This window comes from Trichosurus vulpecula, chromosome 4, assembly GCF_011100635.1.
Source record: "Trichosurus vulpecula isolate mTriVul1 chromosome 4, mTriVul1.pri, whole genome shotgun sequence".
NCBI classification, from domain to species: Eukaryota; Metazoa; Chordata; class Mammalia; order Diprotodontia; family Phalangeridae; genus Trichosurus; species Trichosurus vulpecula.
The window spans coordinates 125,122,757-125,141,989 of record NC_050576.1 but is presented as its reverse complement, the minus strand read 5'-3'; the positions used below and the strand labels follow the sequence as shown (position 1 = coordinate 125,141,989).

The following is a 19,233-nucleotide window of genomic DNA, read 5'->3' as shown; positions in this document are numbered from 1 at the left end:
ATCCCCACTTCAAAAACTCCAGTGGCTCCCTATCCCCTCCCAGGATCAATTATAACATCCTGTTTGGCACTCAAGGCTCTAAACCTCCCTTCTTCTCCCCCTTTTTAATCCTTATACCAAACCCCCACATACTTTTTCAGCCAGTGATACTAACATCCTTGTCTAACCCTTTCAGGCAGTGATACTAACCCTTGTCTCTTTGTTCTCAGTACTTTCTCTTGCTGTTCCCATCCCTGGAATGCTCTCCCTCCTCTCTGCCTCCACTTCAGATGCCAGTTAAAATCCCATCTTCTACAGGAAGACTTTCTCAATCCCTCTTAATTTTAAGGCCTCTGTTGCTTACTTCCTATTTATCCTGTATACAGCTTGTTTGTACGTAGTTGTTTGCATGCTGTCTCTCCCACTGGATTGTGAGCTCCTCAAGGACAGGGGCTGTTTTTTGCCTTTCCTTGTATCCTCAGAACTTAGCACAGTGCCTGGCACAGAGCAGGTGTTCACTGAATGCTTACTCACTGATTGGCTTCTCCTCTTTATTCTCTGACTACTAGTTCTCCAATTCCTTTTCATGCAGCTCTCTCAGTGTATATATTCAAGAATCTGTCCTTGGGCCTCTTCTCATCTATCTTTCCTCACAGATGCCTTCCAATCGCTCTCTAGTAATCTCGACCTTTCTTTCCTGACTCCCAGACCTGCATCTCTAATTCTCTACTAGGTATCTTCTCCTGGGTTTCCCCCAACACCTCAAATTCAGCATGGATAAACCTGCCTAATAATATATGCAAATTGGGATATGTGGCCTCCCCTTCCAACTCTGAGATCCTCTGAAGTTACCCTGAAATCTGCTTCTCCATTCCTGCTAACAACACCCACCATTCTTCCAGTATTCCATGCTAAGAACTTCGGGGCAGCTTCCACTTTTTTTAACTAGTCCCTCACGTCAACTCTTGTCACTAGTGTGACTCACCTCTATTACCTTTATTCCATGCCTAGTGCCATCTCCCTAGCTCAGGTCCTCTTTATTGGACTTCAGTTTAATAGCCTAACTGGTTTCTCAACTCCACCCACTTTCTGTTCCAATCCACCCTCTATGACACTGCCAGAGTTTTCTTATGACATAGCTCCAATCATGTCATTTATCTGCTAAAAAATCTTTGAAAGATTCCTGTTTCCTAAAAATGTCTAAACTTTTTCTTAGCCAGACATTCAAAGTATCTCCGTGCTATCAGTCCAACTTACCTTCTTTGTATTTTATCCCATCACTCTCCTTTCGTATATCCTCTATACCTGAGTCTTCACGGTTTACTATGTCCTACACATGTTCTGTATCTTTGCTTATGCTCTATCTTCTGTCTCCTATATACATGTCACCAAAAAAAGTCTCTGCCTGTGGAAAGCCTATCAATTAATGCTCATCTCAAAGGTTACCTCCCTCATGAAACTTCTTCTGACCTCCCTGACCAAATGTGTTCTTTCTTCTCCAAGCCCCCATAGCACTTTGTTTGTAATAATAATAATAATAAGAAGAATGATAGGTCTCATTTATATAACACTTTAAGGCTTATAAAGAACTTTCTAACACCAGCCCTGTGAAACAGGTAGTGCAAGTACTATTACCCCCGTGAGGAAGCTGTTTAATGACTTCCTCACCCATGCTCCCACAGTTAGTAAACACCAAAGCCAGTACATGGCAGAGCTGAGACATGAGTCCAGGACTCCTAAGAAAGTCTACTTCTCTTTCCACTTTCCTACTCTGTATATCCATTATGACACTTATACTGTCTGGTGTGTTAATATTTATGTATAAATGGCATTGTGGATTCAGAAATGGCTTTAAGAGTCTGAAAGGCCAGGGCTCAGGTCCTGCCTCTGGTATCTACTTGCTGTATGACCCTGGCAAGTCATCTGATCATTCGGTGTCCCAGGGAACTCTCTAAGACTTTTTTAAGTTGAAAAGCAGGTTCTGATCTTTATTGGGTAAAGAAGCTTCCTCACTGGCTGTGCCCCGTGCTAATGAAGTCACTGGCCTGTTCAAACAAAACAAAATGACATCCCTCACTAGATGATTAACTCCCAAAGTGCAAAAACCATGTTGTTTGCATAGATATCCTCTGCAGTCTCCTACGAGGAGTAGGATTTAAACATGTAATGGCTGATTGGAATTAAAAGCTCTTCAGGATATATAACTTTCTGTAACTTGTAAAGCTTATAAATGAGATCAAATAAACACATATGTACTCTATTACTTAAAATAGAAGATGTTCTGAATTTTAAACCATGATCACAATATACTTCTACATGCAATAATATATACGAACACTTGGCATAGTAGAAGATTTTTTTCTTTCGGGTCCTACAAGAGGACTTGCTGTCATCTCTGCTTTGGATCCAACTATAGTGCTGCCAAGTTTATGAGAAACATCTTTGTCCCACTCCTCTTTCTGCTCACTTTCCGCACTGTTTGCCTGAGCCCTTTTGGTATATGACACGGCAGCAGGAATTGATGGACCAACTGTAAAATAAAACATATCATCATCAGCTGAAAATTACTCATTTTTTCTGTTCATAAATTAAACTTGATTCTTTTTGACCTTAGAAATGTGTACCCTTGCAAATTTTATGCTGAAAACTGAACCAAATATGACTACTCTTGAAAAAAAACTTGGCAAAAAGAGAGATAGGTTATCTACCATTTTTGACACAATAAATCAGTAATTCAACAGGATGAGGAACAAATAGGCACATAAAAAAGGTGGATCTTCAATTTTTAAAAAGAATATCACAAACTCTACCCCTTCAACTATGCTTTCTTGAATGCCTACTATATAATTAACAAATGTGCTTTCATCTCAAACCTTTTTTCATCTTCTGTACCAATGAGACCTAGCTCCCTCATGATGACGCTGCATCCCTAATCACCCTTTCCAACAGTGGTTGTATTTCTACTTACTCCCAACTCACAGATGTGGTGGAAGAGTTGGAATACTCCTTGTTCTCCATTCCTACTTCCTACCTTGCCATTACTGAGTGACCTCCTCTGAGGTTCCAATCAATATCAATTTATCATCCAATCAAGATTCTGGTAGATGTTATCTGCAAACTCCAAGGATATTTCTTTCCTTCTGTCTTCAATGAGTTGAGTGTTTGATTCACAGTCTTTCTCTCCACCCAAACTCCTCCAGTTCTCTACTAGGAAACTATAACATACATACTCCTACTCTGTCCAACACCCTAATTTCCGAGTTCCTCTATCTACTCAAGTCCCATAATCTACTCTACCACTCCACCTCAGCTACATACAGATCTTGCTATTACCCAGAAGTGTTATCGTTCCATCCACTTGAACTCTAAAATCCCAATATCTGACCATGTTTTGTTTTGTTTTGTTTTGTTTTTAATCATTCCATCTTCTGCTCTGCCTTGTGATGACTAACCTTATTTCTCATCCTCACCCCTCAGTTCATTCCAAAGTAACCTCCTCCGCAGCTCAACTCCCTTCTGCATATAGACCTCTTGGTGAATTAGTCCAACTCTATCCTACCTTCTGCTCCTGAGTGCCTTGCCCCCTCATCTTGTCACAACTAGTCCTTATCAAATCCAAACCTTGGATTACTACCCCCATCCACCTCCTTTGTTCCTATTTGAATACTGATGAACAGAACTAAAGAAAAATCACAAAACTGTGCTGAACAGATTCATTACAAACTTAGGTTACGTAATTTCAACGGGACCCTTACCACAACCCTCTCAGCTGAGGATTTTGCCTCATACATCACTAGAAAAATTGATATCATTTGATGAGAGCTTCCTCTTCTCCCCTCCTCATCTCACATTACTCTGATGTCTTTCTTCACTACCTCCTTCATTTCTGTCCTACATGAAGAGGAGGCCCTTCTCCTTGCCAGGGCAAACACTTCTACACTCACAAGTAATCCTATTCTATGCTGTTTTCTTAAAGAGACTGTTTCCTCTAGCATTCCTAATCTTTAATGTTGCCCTGTCTGCTTCTCTGCTACCTAAAAACACACTCATGTCTCTCCCATCTTTACAAAAAAACCCTCATTTCATCCTACTATCCCAGCTAGTGATCACCCTGTATCTCTCCCCTCTTTTGTAAACTCCTTAAGAAAATATTCTACGCCAGATCCTTCTACTCCTCGTCTCACCAGCTTTCTAAACCCTCTGCAATCCAGCTTCTAGACTCTTTTCAACTGACATTGTTATCAGTGATCTCTTCATTGTCAAATCTGATGGCCTTTTCTTAATCTTCACCCTTCTTGACCTCTCCACAGTCTTTGACACTGCTGATCACCTTCTGGATATTCTCTCATCTTTTACTTTTATGACACTGCTCTCACCTGGTTCTACTTCGAACTGACTGACCACTCCTTGGTCTCACTAGATATTCATCCAGTTCATATCTACTAACTGTGTGTCCCCCCAAATTCTATCTTGGCTCCCTTTCTCTTCTCCCTCAATACTATTTCAGGTGGTGACCTCACCAGCTCCCATAGATTAAATTATCATCTCTATGTTGATAATTCACAGATCTACTTAAATCTAGCCAAAACTTTCTAAATTACTTATAAATACACAGACAGAGATACTGAAGCACACTGATAGTAAGTCTAATGTGAGAAATTTGGAATACAATTGCCTAGTAGAAACCTTCTTATTATTCTCTTTATCACACTGGATGTCTCATAGATATCTTAGGCATAACACTGCACAAAACTGACCTCATTATCTTTCTTTCCAACGTCCCTATTTCTGTGGAAGGTACCACCATCTTCTAGTCACCCAGGCTTGTACTCAGTTTCTCACTCTCTCTCACTCATCACATCCAAGCAGTCACCAAGTCCTGTCATCTCTACCTCTATAACACCATAAGGAGATAACATCTCCCCCACGTGCCTTCCTCTCCTTGGACACCGTTAATCATGCTGGTGCAGGATCTCATCGCCTCATGCTTGGATTACTGCAACAACCTGTGTGTTGGTCTCCCTGCCTCAAATCTCTTGCCACTCCATTCTACCCTTCACTTAGCTAGCTGTGAAGCTGACCTTCGTAAAGCACAAGTCTGACCATGTCACATGCTATTCAACTAACTTCAGGGGCTCCCTATTATTTCCAGGATCAAATGTAAAATATCCCATTTGGCTCTCTATAAGCTGACCTCTTCCTACCTTTTCAGTCTTTTTATACCTTACACCCCCATCTCCCACCCCACCCCAAGTACTCTGCCCTCCAGTGTTACTGGCCTCCTTGCTGATCCTAGAATGAGACATTCTATCTCTTGACTCTGGGTATTTTCACTGGCTGTCCCCCATGTCTGGATCTCTCTCCCTCTTCTTCTCCATACATCCTACCTTCCTTGGCTTCTTTCAAATTACAGCTAAGTAGAAACCTCTCCCAATCCCTCTTAATGCTAGAGCCTTCCCTCTTAGTTTTCTGGTTTGCCTCCAATTTATTCTGTATATATCACTTGTAAATCATTGTTTACATGCTGTTTCTCCTGGGCACTTACACAGTATATGATCTGTATGTACTTAGTTATTTGCATGGTATCTCCCCCATTAGAAAGAACTCCCTTAGGGCAAGGACTGTGCTTTGCTTTTCTTTGTATCCACAGTCCCTGGCATATAGCAAGCACTTAATGAATGCTTCCTGAATGATTAATGCTTGCTTGCTGACTTTGTATATTATATTACTTGTTTGAAAATGCTTCCCACCATGATCACTGAAACGCCTCTGTTTCTGATTTGCCGATATACTCCTCTGGACCTTCAGATGAGCAGGAGATTGCATAGAACTGTTGTTTAAGTCACTGCTGGGTCGAGATCGCTGACACAAGTTACCACTGGACAAAGATTCACTTCCTTCGAACTAGACGCATAAATGAAAGGACATCAAGATTTTTAAAAAGATCTAAAAGAAGTAACGTGTATGCTTGTTTTATTAATCTGATATTTTAAAGCTTGGTAAAGGAAGACCCCAGACCCAAAAAGAGGAACCCTAAATAATACAGATCCCTGATGACAAAAACATTGTCTTAGAAGAGCTTGCAAAAGAAAACTCGCAAAGGAGGAGGGGGGAGGGAGAGGGAGTGGGACAGTGGGAGGTAGAGAGGGAGAGAGAGACAAGAGACAGAGACAGAAAGAGAGAGAATAAGAGACAGAGATCTCAACTGTTCAAAGGGGAGTGGAAAAGGAGTGAGATGATAATAGTTTTTAGAAGCTTTCAGAAGGGGAGCAGGGGGCTGGGTGCGGTAGGAGGGGAAGATGGGGATAAAGGTAAAAGACATCTGTAGATGCAATAAGCCAAGTAGCAGGATGTTTACAAAGTCCCAAGCAAGGTCTTGAGTCTATAGCTGCTGTTCAAGGTTTCCCTTGAACTAGTCAAAGCCAGTTTTGTGATTCCTGGCTGCTTCAGGTATCTCCAAATTTGGCTAGAGTTCACTTGCAAAGGATCACTGGTATGCCATGCAGTTTTGGGCTTTAGAAGTGTTTCTGACTGGCTAGCTGTTGCATAACTCTGACAAGTTAGTATAGTCATTACAATGCCCATTACAAAGCTATTCTACAGTACTTTACCATAAAAGCAGGCATCATTAAAAATTTTTTTTGTTGGCCAAGTGGCTGCTGGTTCCCAGAATTTTCAGGGTGTCAAGCTTTACTCCTCAACCCTCCCCTTCAAGAGAAGGAAACATGGCATTCTTTGAAACTTACTTAGCAGAGTCTCAATTACTGTCTTTTCCCTAGGTTTGTATTTTAACACTTAAGACACTGTTATTGTTGTTCAGTCATTTCAGTTGTGTCTGACTCCCCCTTTAGAAGTTTTCTTCAGTTACTGAATTGGTTTGCCATTTCCTTCTCCAGCTCATTTTAAAGATGAAAAACTGAGGCAAACTGGGTTAATCGACTTACCCACGATCAAACAGCCTAGCAAGTGTCTGAGGCCAGATTTAAACTCAAGAAGATGAGTTTTCCTGACTTCAGGCATGGCACTCTACCCCCTGTGCCACCCAGCTGCCCATTCATGCATACGTTCTATTATCAAAATTTTAGTTACTATCCTTTCTCCCTAAGAATTGTTACATTGGCCTTTCGTTATGAAAAATGGACCAGTATAAATTTAATCCAAACTTCATTAGAACTATCAACCAGAGGAATAAAGCTGGGTTACAAATTTACCATTCTACTTTGCATCAATTAAATTCTTTTCTAAAATCTTATAAACTAGGTGCTTGGTATTTCTGGATATTACAAAAATTATAGGGGTGAGGTAGTACTGTACAGGGCTGGTCTTGGAGCCAGGAAGACATGAGTTCAAGTCCAGCCTCCAGCTATGTAATTGTAGGTAAGACACAACTCTCTAATAACCCAGGAAACTCTTGAAGACTTAAGTAAAATTTCTGGACACGGCATATGTGTGGATGTATTTTGCTTGACTCTGCCTATATTTTATAAGGATTGTGTTTTTTTTTCTTTTGCTTTTCCCCCCTCATCAGGCTAATTTAGGAGGGAGAGGAGAATTAGCAATAGTGTTTCCAAAAAAAGAAAAACTTACTGCAGAGAACAGAAGCAAGGTCAGAAGAAAACACAATTGAGTCAGCTTTGTAAAGTAACAAGTTGAATTTATTATATGCATTAAAAACAAACAAACCCAAAGCCAGATATGATAGAGATGAGCAGTTTCTCATAAAATCCTTTCTAATTCTACTTTGTATAAATAGATTTTGGGGGGTATTTGCTCACAGTTCTACTCCTTCACCCCCCAAAAAAGATGATGTTGATGATACATTATATTTAGTAGTTACAATCAGTAAGTTGCAATTATTTACATTACTTAGAAAGTCAGGAAGAAATACTTACTTCAGGTGGTTTTCTGCCCAGAAGTAGATAAGTAGCCATGACTTCATCATATTTCTGATTTATTAAGGATACATTTATTTCATCCCTCGAAAAACCCATTGTTACCATAATGTCTACAGAGAAGGAAATTCAGAAAACCACAAACTACTGTTAATTGGTAAATAGGTTACAGTCCATAGACAAACAAAATGTGCAAGTCAACAAAGTCTAGATTTGACAATTAAATCCTGATCTTACAATGTGTACTTAGAACACATTTTTAAACCTTTGAGTTAATATATCTCTGCATATGCTGGATATTCTTGATTATCCAAACTCGTATTATCCTCATGGTTCCAGGTCACTTATCATTGCCTATCACACTCCTGAGCTGGCCTCCCTTGTCGAGCCAGGCCAGACACACTTACATACATACCCTCCAACCATAAGCCACTTGACTTCTGCTCCCTGATCTGCAGGAAAAGTTTGAAGTGAGGAAGAAGTGTTTCAGTTCTCTGAAGAGTTTGAATTTCATCATATCTCTCCCATGCAGTGGAAAAACATTCTAGAATGCTCATTTCCACCCTACTGTTAAGCCAGATGTTCCAGTGGTAAGACAGAAGTAGTCACTGCCTCCAGAAGAAAGGAGTAAGAGAGTTACTCCTCTAACACAGGGAAGTGGATTTCTGAGGGTCTTGGGGTAAAGAGAAGAGCTGACAAAAAGGCAAGGAAAAGAAAACAGCTGGCAGCAGCCCCTGTTGATGATGTAAGAAGAACCAGGGGCACTTGAACTCAGAATGTTTTTTCAAATTTGTCCCTTTTAAGTTTTTGTTGACATATATGCCATATTTCCCTAGTATCCCTCACTTATGTCTTACTCTGTTGGAGAGTCGGAAGAGATGGCAAATGTCTGTACATGTATGTAAATTGTTTTAAAGTTTTTCTGTGTCCTGAGTGGCCTTTATGAAGATTAATGTATGCAGAAGAGACTGCAGATAAACTTAAAATATTTAAGGAGAATGTAGAGTAATTTTTTTAACCTTTTAACTAAAAAATAAATTTGACTTTTAAATTAAACTAAATTTTTTCATAGAAAAATTCAAATGTTTGTACAACTAATAAATGTTTCTAATTTATAATTAGTGTGGTATAGTATAAATAGCAGTGGAGACCAGCATTCAGACATCACTTCTGACCCTCACTTGTGGTTAACATGGGCAAGTCACTTAAGCTCCTTGAGATTTGTGAAATGAAGATACTAATACCTGTAGGACCCACTTGACAGGCTATTTGGAAGGATGAAATGACATGATAAAGTACTCTGCAAACTTGAGAGCACCAGATAAATATTAGTTGCTCAGAGTTTAAGGTTTTCTCCATTTTGACAGATATTGTATTATGGAAGTCACATTTCTAGCCAGAAACATGAACACCACTAACACTTACCTATTCTCTTTGTGTCATTGAAATCTGGCTCAGGCTCAGTATATGGCTTCAGTTCTTCTTCTTCGTGACCAACATTCATCCACCGATCTCTCATTATTTGCTAGGAGATAAATTCAACATTATATATCTGGTCGATCAGTTCATTCCACCACTTATTATTTCAACTCTATTTTTTGAACTGTGAATGTATCAGTCACTAAATCAGAAGCTATGTGAAGTTTATGTGAAGACTCAATCCAAGGGAGAAAATTATTCTCATGGAGATGAGTAATAGGCTTCACACAAGAGCTGCCATTACTTCTAGGTCCACTTTAAGTCCAAAAGATTCTGCTTTTTATCTTCCTCCAAAGTCAAACAAAAAGGAGCGTATATTGTGTTATCTTTGAATATCAACTACAGTAACAAATTATTATTGTTTGGAGGTTCTAAGAACATATATTTAAATGAAAACCATAATCTTAAACACCTGGGATAATATCCCTCAAGAGTTGATTCTCTTATATCCCCCACTTAATGTATGTATACAAAAAAAATCTTAATTTACTGGACACAGAAATCATGGGGAAAGGAACTAGGGTTATTCATTAAACAAGCACAGAGAATGAAACAGAATCAAAGCAGAAGGCTAGAAATAGGGTGAGATACAGAAGGAAAGTAGAGAATTGGGGGTAAGAATAGATCAGTGGTGTCAGATTCAAGCCAAGGAACAGGACTGGGCTTTGAGTTGAGAAGGCAACAAGGAAGTTAACTTGGAAACCTAGAGAGGGTCAAAATCAGGATGGAAACCGAGCAAAAAGAGGAAAGCTTATGACGGAAACTCTGAATTGTAAAAATGCTTAAAGAAAAAAAAAAAACCTCTTGAATGTTCTATATTATCTGATGCATATTATAAATCAATACATTTCAATATTTTTTCTTTTTTACTAATTACTCTTAATCAGATAGTGAGAAAAGCATAATTTCTCCTTCCTTCCTAAAGAATGTTTCTCATGCATAAACCAGATACTCTAACCTTCTACTAATTAGTTTTTTTAAATTGTTATCCTTCATAAAGCTCTTCTTATGGCTAAGAATATCTACTTAGAGGATATATTCTGCCCATTCCCTAATGAACTTCACAACTAGATTACAAAAGTAGAGTTCCAAATGTGACTTCTATTACCAGATAAAATATATAGATATCTGATTATGCTGTAGTGTTCTCCACCAGTGTGTTCCAAAAAGTTGTAGCCATATACCACGTATCATGAGGATCATGAGGATATTTTCATATGATTTTGCAGGTAATTTGTATATATTTACTAATACTAATGTACAATATAAACTTAAAAGTTTTTTGTGCTTTGTATCGTTAATGTTTTTTCACTCCAGGCAGATAATTTAATTTCATTGTCTAGCTGATTCATTGAAAAGACAACTCAACTGGTGAGCCCTCCAAATTCCAATTGTGAAAAATCATAATGCTATCAGGTAACAACCAGTGATCAAGGAATATCCTCAGAAGAAAAGGATTAAAAATATTCCTGGAAAGAGAAGTAAAAGGAAGACTAATCAGATGCTTAGTATAAAGGACAGTGCTGCTAACCTCTGCTCTGCAAAGGCAAAATACCTCTAGGGATATGAACTTTTCATCCTGATGCATTTCTCATCCTTCACCTGTCCCTTCCAATCTCCAGCCATGTTTTTTTTTTTTTTTTTAAATCACAAGCAAGAAATAAATACCAGTGTTTTTCTGAGGAAGAGCTGACCAGGAGACCTGAATGGGAGGTGTGATTACTTTATTATTTTAAGGATCTCTTGTAGGTGTAGGTATCCCTCTACTGATAGAGATTTCAATGTCTCTCACCCTAGTCAATTGCTGTGGCTAAAAAATGCATCTATTATACACGTATATCACACTTGCAGGCGCGCACACACACACACACATGCACGCGCACGCACACACACACACAATTCTCTTTAAACTTCATTATACTGAAGGAGGGTTTAGAGTTAAAAAAAATAAGATACAATTATTATAGCCACTTATGTAAACAGTGCCCTAATGTGGCAAATGGGAAAAGGAGTTGATTCAGTCAATTTGTGATTAAAAGAAAATAACTCTGAGGTTGATAAAAAGCTATTATATACTTTCCACCTTTACCAAAAACAAAGGACTTTTGGTGATGACTGCCTCTCCCTCCACTATTAAACAAACATATCTTTTATCAGGAGGAAACAAAGAACTCATGAAATGTTGAACCAGATGACCCCATTCAAGAGACTTTAACTCTCCAGACTCTCAAAACTACAAATCTTTAGTCCCTCCAATATCAAGATTCAGCAATGTCTACTTTCGACAAATTTATTGAAAAAGAAAGGCAAGAGTCTGAACTCCTTTTAAAAGTCATCTGGAACCTAATCAATCCCTCAAGGCCTTTTAAAACTGTAAGCAAAGTCATGACAGAACAGGAGAAGCTGTATTATATTCTCCCATACTGGAAATGCTCTGATTATGTGCCTATGGAGTGAACGTCTGTTGTCTCAGGACCAGTCTAGTCAGATTTGGAGAACAGTATCGACAGGTGGCTGTCAAGGTGATGACTATTTTGGCCACAACAGCTCTCAAAGACAAAACTCTATTCCCCTCCAGGCTCTGCTTCTGAATTTATTATTGTCTCTGACACCGTACTCCTATAAAAGCAGCTCCTACTACATGACAGGCACTGTGCTAAGCATTCTGCAAATACTAACATGAGCAAGATGCTTAGCACAGTGCCTGGCACATAGCAGGAGTCTGGCAGTGCTTACTCCCTTCCCTTCTCCTGCACTCTCTTCCTGTGTTAGAATGTAAACTTCTAGTGGGGCAAGGGCTGTTTTTCTTTTTGCCTGTTATCTGTATCCCTTGTGCTTACCACAGTGCCCGATACACAGTAAGCACTTAATAAATGCTTATCGCTTTGCTTTTTTGCCTCAAAGGCCACCTACCATGTTACGCAAAGGTGTTGTATGTAAAGGAATATGCACACCAATACATTCAAGAACTTTGCAGTATTATCCTATATTCTTGCATGTCTATTTTAGATCATTATGGCATTGTATGTACTCAGTGGATCTCATCATCAGTTTGGTAGTTCTTTCATCAGCACCTGTAACCTTTCCACACCTTTTCATCCTGTGTGATTTTTTTGGTCCATATTTTTCTGTAGAGCCTCCATAGAGAATCTATGACACATGTAGAAGGCCTTCCTTCAGGTATTTTATTTTTCATGAATACTAGTGCAACACGTGGGCTATCCATCTAATGTTACATGTAGGCTTTAATACATAAAATATAAATACTGTACACAAACTCATGGTATTTAGAGTTTAAAGGTATGTTAAAGGTTATTTAATATCACTCTCATTTTATGGACGAGGAAACCTAAGGCCCAGAGAGCTCTTTGCTCAAGGATCACACATCTAGTAAGTGGAATGGCAGAGGTAAGATCCTACCCCAATATCAGACAGAATATGTTAAAATGATAAAGTATAGAAAGAAGAGGTAAAAATACAGAAGGAGAAGAGATTTAGGAGGAAAGATATCATTGTGGTAAATTTTCAGGAAAGACTTTGTGAAGGAGGAGGGACTTGAGATAAGCCTTAAAAAACACGGAAGACTTTTAGGGTATAGGCAGGAATTGTGAGGAAATGGGTTTCAGGGACAAGAAAAATGGGTTAAGGATGCAAAAAGCTTTGAAGCCCCACAGGAGGAGCCTGGGCTTGATCCAATCATTTTAGGTCCTTAAATAGGGGAAACAAATGGCATTTTGTGAGGATTTAATCTGGTAGCAGTATGTACAAATTACTAGAATGAGGAGAAGAGGAGTAATTAATTAGACCTTTGCTTAGGGAGACAAATGCATTATTTGAGAAGTGAAAGGGACTAACCCAGGGCAGTGGGATTAGGAATGGAGAGGAAGGAAGAGCCTGGAATCAAAGACGACTCTAAAATGTCAAGCCTGGGTGCTTGATAATAAGATCATTGGGAGAACCAAAGAATCTAAAAGAAAAAAGATTCATTTGACGTAGAGGGCTGGAGGACAGTGAGTTTTTGTTCAGGACATGCTGAGTTTCTTCATTTAGCAATACTGGGATGTTTATTTAAGTAGGGCTGACTTTTTTTTAGAGCCAAAGGAAAAAAGAGACAGTTTGCAAGTGAATGAAAAGTGATATTTACTTTAAAGATTCCAAGGTTCATCTTTGAGTTTAAGCATCTTTGTTCTAAGAGTGAATGGCACTTTTGCAGTTGCAGTTGATTATCTGTCTCCTTGTAGGACTGATGCATCATTCCAAAGAAGGGAAGAAAGGAGAGGGCAAGAAGAGAGGTTGTGGGCCGAGGTAGAAGAGTAAGTGATGTCAGGTTCTTTCTTTTCTTCTCATCCTGGTCAATGGCAAGTAATTCCTTTCAGTTAACCATTGGTATGCTCTATCCTACACCATAAACAATGTATGTTTCACATTACAGAAACATATTCTAGCAATAACAGCTGCCACTTCTAAATAGAATAAAAAGTGCATCCATGCGTATACTTATGGGGAGAGAATATTTTCCTTAATTTTCTTTTTAGTTTCAGATAGGGAGATCATGAGGGAGAATACATGTACATATGCAGGTAATTACAGTTTTCTTCCTAACCCTAAATCCAGGGATAACACTTGTGAATAAAGTCAAGAAATAAAGCAAGAAATAATAAAAGGGGTTGAACTGAATTGTTGACCAAAAATAGGTAAATACATATCTTTCTTTCTTTGGTTAGCTCTGCTGTTCTGGCCATCTGGGTTAGCCTTGGAAGCCAGTGGGGAGTTCAGAAAGGTACTGCATGTGCAGAGGACAGAGGAGGGTCACTGCTAGAACAAAAGGATGCTCACTTATCCCCAGGCTGGATGGCATAAGGTACAGGAAGAGAGAAGCAAGTTATATTACACATGGCTAGGTGACTCCAATAGGAAAACTGACAAAAACAAGATTCAAATTTTATAAAAGAAATTATCATACTATCATTGTCAATAGAATTGAAGTAAAATTATTGACAATATGAAAACAATATTAACAAAATGTCAAATATTTATAAGGAATCATTTTAATTATCCCAAGACAATATAAACATTATATTTAAGTTCTACATTCATAAAAGAGGCAAAAACTTAAGGGCTGCCAGATAGAAATATCATTTTAAAAACACTTTTTAGCTTATATGAAAAGCCATACAGGAATCTAGAAAACTTCTAATGAGTTCTCACTTTGTGCTGGACTTGGAGTCAGAAAGAAGTGAGTTAAAATCCTCCCTTAGGCACTAAGCTAGTTCATACTAGCTGCATGAACTAGACAATTCACTTAACCTTTCAGCCTCAGTTTCCTCCTGTGTAAAATGGATATAACAGCATTCCCTCACAGGATTGTTGTGAAGATCAAATGAGATAATACATTAAAAAATCCTTTGTATCAAGATATGTAAGCAACAAATATATGTAAGACTAACAGCCATTCTCCAATAGATAAGTGGCCAAAAGAGATGAACAAACATTTCTCAAAAGTAGACTAGCAAAGTATTTACAACTGCATGAAAGAATACTCCAAATCACTAATAACAACAGAAATGCAAATCAAAATAATCCTGAAGTTTCACCACCCATCCTGCAAATTGGCAAAGAAGATAAAAAGTGGAGACAGTTGATATTGGAAGGGTTGTGGAATGACAGGCACACTAATACATTGTTGGTGGAACTGTGAAATACTACAAACATTTTGGTAAGCAATTTGGAATTATGTAAATAAAGTGACTAAAGTGTCCACCCTTTGAGCCAGCGACTCCATTATAGGGCTTATGCCCCAAAGAAGCCATCAAAAAAAAAAAAGTCCCCATATGCTCCAAAATATTTATAGCATACATTTTTGTGATAGCAAAGAACTGGAAACAAAGTAGATACCCATCAACTGAAGAATGGCTAAACAAGTTATGACAAAAGAATGTAATGGAATACTACTATACTATAAGAAATCATGTGTGTGATGAATACAGAGAAGCATGAAAAGATCCATAGGAATTGATGCAGAGTGAAGTAAGCAGAGCAAAGAAAACAAGATACAGTGACTATAACAAGGTAAATAGAAAGAATAATGTCACACCAAAATAAAGGTGAATGTAACAAAACTATAAAGATCAAAAATGACTTAAATGAAGGGAGATGTGAGGACATCCCCAACCCAACTTTTCATAGAGGTGGGAGGGCCACAAATGTTACACAGTGCATATATATCAGACTTCTTCCACCACATCAATCAACTGTGCTGATTTTTTTCTTTCTTAAAAAATAGTATTTGTTATATGGAATGGCACTCTGGAAGGGATATGGATCGGGACATTGAGGATAACTACAATGATGTACAAAACAGAAGACATCAATAAATCAATAAATCCTAATTTTAAAAGAAGACAACAACACAAACCCTTTATGAACCTTGAAGCTATAATAAATTCAACCTATGATTATAACCGGCTGTGACCACCTAAGTATGTTACAGATACATTATTAGCCTAGAAGCTGCCAAAAAAAAAAAAAAGACTTTGGGAAGTCACTTAATTTCACTGGCCTCAGCTTCCTTATCTGTAAAAAGAGTTTGGCTAAATGAGTTGATCCCCAAATTTCCTTCTGTTTCCTTCCAACATTATTTGATTTTGACATCAAATTACTTTCCTAATTTACTTTTACTTCACAATAAATTACCTCACAATTATTTTCCTAAATTAGGGGAGGCAGAGAAGAAAGAGAGTAGCAGAATGAGTAGGGAGAAGACAAAGTGAAAAAGGCTTCAGGCTAGTGACTTAAGAAGTGATGTAGACCATTCCTGTTCTGGAATTTCCCCCCCAAGTCAGACATTTGTAGTATAATGTAGTTTCATATTTGATCTGAAGCACTGTCATTTCTTAGATCATTATGTATATTCATATTCAAATTTAAATGCCAAAATATCTTCTAAAGTCAAGGATATTATTTTTGTATTATCCATGCCACATCTACTGCCTATTAGTGCAATTATCAAAAGTTGATAGTATATATACATTTATATTAACATGGAAAAAAATGTCATTTGACTACTTGTCTAGATATTGAAACAATCTACATGGAGTCAGTATAACTGAATATTGATTTCATTAATTCTTCTTTCACTATGCCTCTAAAGGGGAAGGAAGGATAAGAATGGTAATTAAAATTATAAATGTATCCCAAAGAATGTATATATAAAAATGGTAGTTAATAAACTTAATTATAAATACATGATTAGATGGCTATTAAAGTTTATATGTAGGGGGTAAAAATATTAATTATAAGTTTACTGAAGCCATCGAAAGTTTTTAATTTGAGCAAATTTTGTAGAGAAAGAAGAAATTAAGAAAGCTAAGTAACAAGGTCATTTCAATTCATAATTCACTGGTTCTTCATTTATGGTTAGCAAAAAGTACAATGGAATAAGAGGAAGGTGAGAAATAAAAAACTTAAGAACTAAAAATACAAGTCCCTGCTACATCAAAGGCAATTTCCTGAGGCTTTGTTTAAAATAATTCTAAATGTTCTCTCTCTGAAAAGCCATTTCTGGGAATTATAAAATAAATTTTGACAAAATGGTAGAAGCAATTACAATAATACTTTCACTGTGGCCTCTCTGATATATAGTTGTCAGAGATTCAGACTGTATAAGCTAGAATACCTTTCTACAGGTGCCAGTTCTACAGAAGCTTCTAATGTAAAAACATCTAGTCACCAGGAACACAACAGCAACAATTTGGCTTTTCAAACTAACTCAGAGAGCATATGTTTACTTTAAAGCTATGGGCAGAAGTTTTCTTAATTTAACCACTATGAATTTAAATCACTTAAGTCAATTTTGTGAACCACCCAAAACAATTTAAATGACACCTGAATTTAAATCACTTAAATAGATTTTGTGAACTACCCAAAGCAATTTAAATGACACTTATCCCTGCTCATTAGATTATCCCATTGTTATCACTCCATGACAGTAATCACTGACTAAGTAAAATTTTGAGGTGGGGGGGGGAGGGCAGGGGCAGAGAAGGAAGTTCCTATGAAGAAAAGAGGAGGGATGATTAGGGAGAACAAAAGGATCATGAGGATCAGAAGCTTTAGCGCTGATACAGAATTTTGCAATTAAGTTGGATATTAACAGTCTAAACCCCAAGAGGCAGCTCTGGTAACTGGCCTAATAATCTGGAAGAGATGAGTTCAAGTCTGATCTCTGAAAGGTAATGTCTGACTTAGGGCAATTCATTTGACTTGTTCATGTCCCAGGTAACTCTCAATTTATAAAAGCTGCAGAGCACTTGCTGATCTGCATCAATGAAGGGTTTCCCTAGTGGGAATGCCCAATGAAATCACAAATACAAACCAAAATAAATAAATAGGCTAAATATAATAAATTACTTATAACAATCAAGTTCATTAAAAAAAATTTTTTTTTGAACAAAGCTGGGCTCTTCCAGTATATAGGTTTTCAATTTTAAAAGCCATTTGCATTGTCTATTTCAGGGGGGAAAACACACACAAAACCATAAAATGGAAGAAACAAATCACATTCAAGTAAATATCTCAGAAAAACAGATCTTATGTTGGCCCAAAGACATAGATAGTTTAGTATCATTCCCAACAGAGATTTACCATTCCTTATTTTCCACCATCGCTTGACTTCCACCAAACATGTTATCCTTTAGTGAAAAATACTTGTGGAAAAAAATTACAAAGCCCAAACTAACCTGAGAGCTCTGTACACAGGGATGGCTCACTATTAGGATGCTTCCTAACCAGCATGGAATCCGTGTCAGAAAGCCCAATTGCTACACTAAAAAAGTACAGTTTAAATGAAGTTAATTATCTGAATTTTCTACCCCTTCTATTAAGGCAGACAAATGAAACAAAAATGTCACTAGAGCACAATACATGCTGGATTGTTGAAATCATTTTAGTACATGCTATAACATTTCTAAAAATACAGGGGCATAATACTCAAGGAATAATCTTTTCCTAAATGCATAGCAACAGAAGAAAATGATGATGAGGGTATGAGATATTTTCAAGACCAATATTTTTGTCACAAATGGCTTCTAACATGGTTATACAATAGGTTTTATAAAAACAAATAAGCCACATTCACTAAATGTTTATGGGGTGCATGACACTGTATTAAGTACTCAGATAACACTTCTATATGTTCCAGTTGAAAACTCCTAAATTTTTCTATAACTGGCCCAGATAACATTTTAATTCTCCATTAGCTGTGTCACTTGCACTATCTCAAAAGTTTTTCTGTGACAAAAGCATTTTGTAAACTTAAAGTCCTATATAATTTTGAGTTATTATTCATTTTACAAGTATTATTCATACATTAGGTTTGAATTTGTGACATTTTAATTCATTGCATTGTTACCTTTTCTAGCTAACTGCATAATTTTTTTCATCGAAGATCTGTCACAACTACGAGTAAAAGGCAACTGTATTTCTATTTTCATAATGTCTTAAAGCACAATATCCAATAACTTGCAGTAGAGCAATTAAGAAACAAATTTTCCAGAAAGTCCTCACTGGTCAAAGAATAAACCATATGAGTGATTTTTTAAATATGATTTCTTCTAGTTCAATGCATTACAAAATTGTCAATTTTCCTAAAAAGTACAGACTTTTACAAAAGTTCTAAGAAAGTTTTTCCATCACTGGAATGTTTAGTTACACTCCGAAGTTTGTTTCCATAAATGACTTACTTCCAAGCTGCCTCTTTTTATTGGATTCAGTACTAATAATTTTTTCAGAAGATTTTCACAGTCTGTAGACATATAGAATGGAATACGATACTTTCCTCGTAAGACTCGCTCCCGCAGTTCCTTTATAGAAAAAAAAAAGTTTT

The 19,233-nt window shown here is 37.4% G+C and overlaps 1 protein-coding gene across 6 annotated transcripts in view; it reads right to left on the bottom strand.

The window, feature by feature from the left end:
- The window catches only part of MARK1 (microtubule affinity regulating kinase 1), a 153,603-nt gene that overhangs the window by 26,117 nt on the left and 108,253 nt on the right, over nucleotides 1–19,233 (bottom strand). For 4 of the 6 annotated variants that reach the window (XM_036755229.1, XM_036755228.1, XM_036755230.1 and 1 more), the window contains exons 9-13: nucleotides 19,091–19,210; nucleotides 9,297–9,396; nucleotides 7,872–7,984; nucleotides 5,730–5,883; nucleotides 2,316–2,509 (exon numbers count right to left, since the gene is read on the bottom strand). In XM_036755229.1, coding sequence (XP_036611124.1) covers nucleotides 2,316–2,509; nucleotides 5,730–5,883; nucleotides 7,872–7,984; nucleotides 9,297–9,396; nucleotides 19,091–19,210 — 681 coding nt within the window. The remainder of the gene's footprint in view (nucleotides 1–2,315; nucleotides 2,510–5,729; nucleotides 5,884–7,871; nucleotides 7,985–9,296; nucleotides 9,397–19,090; nucleotides 19,211–19,233) is intronic. The other 2 variants (XR_005010198.1, XM_036755232.1) reach the window with 2 other exon arrangements.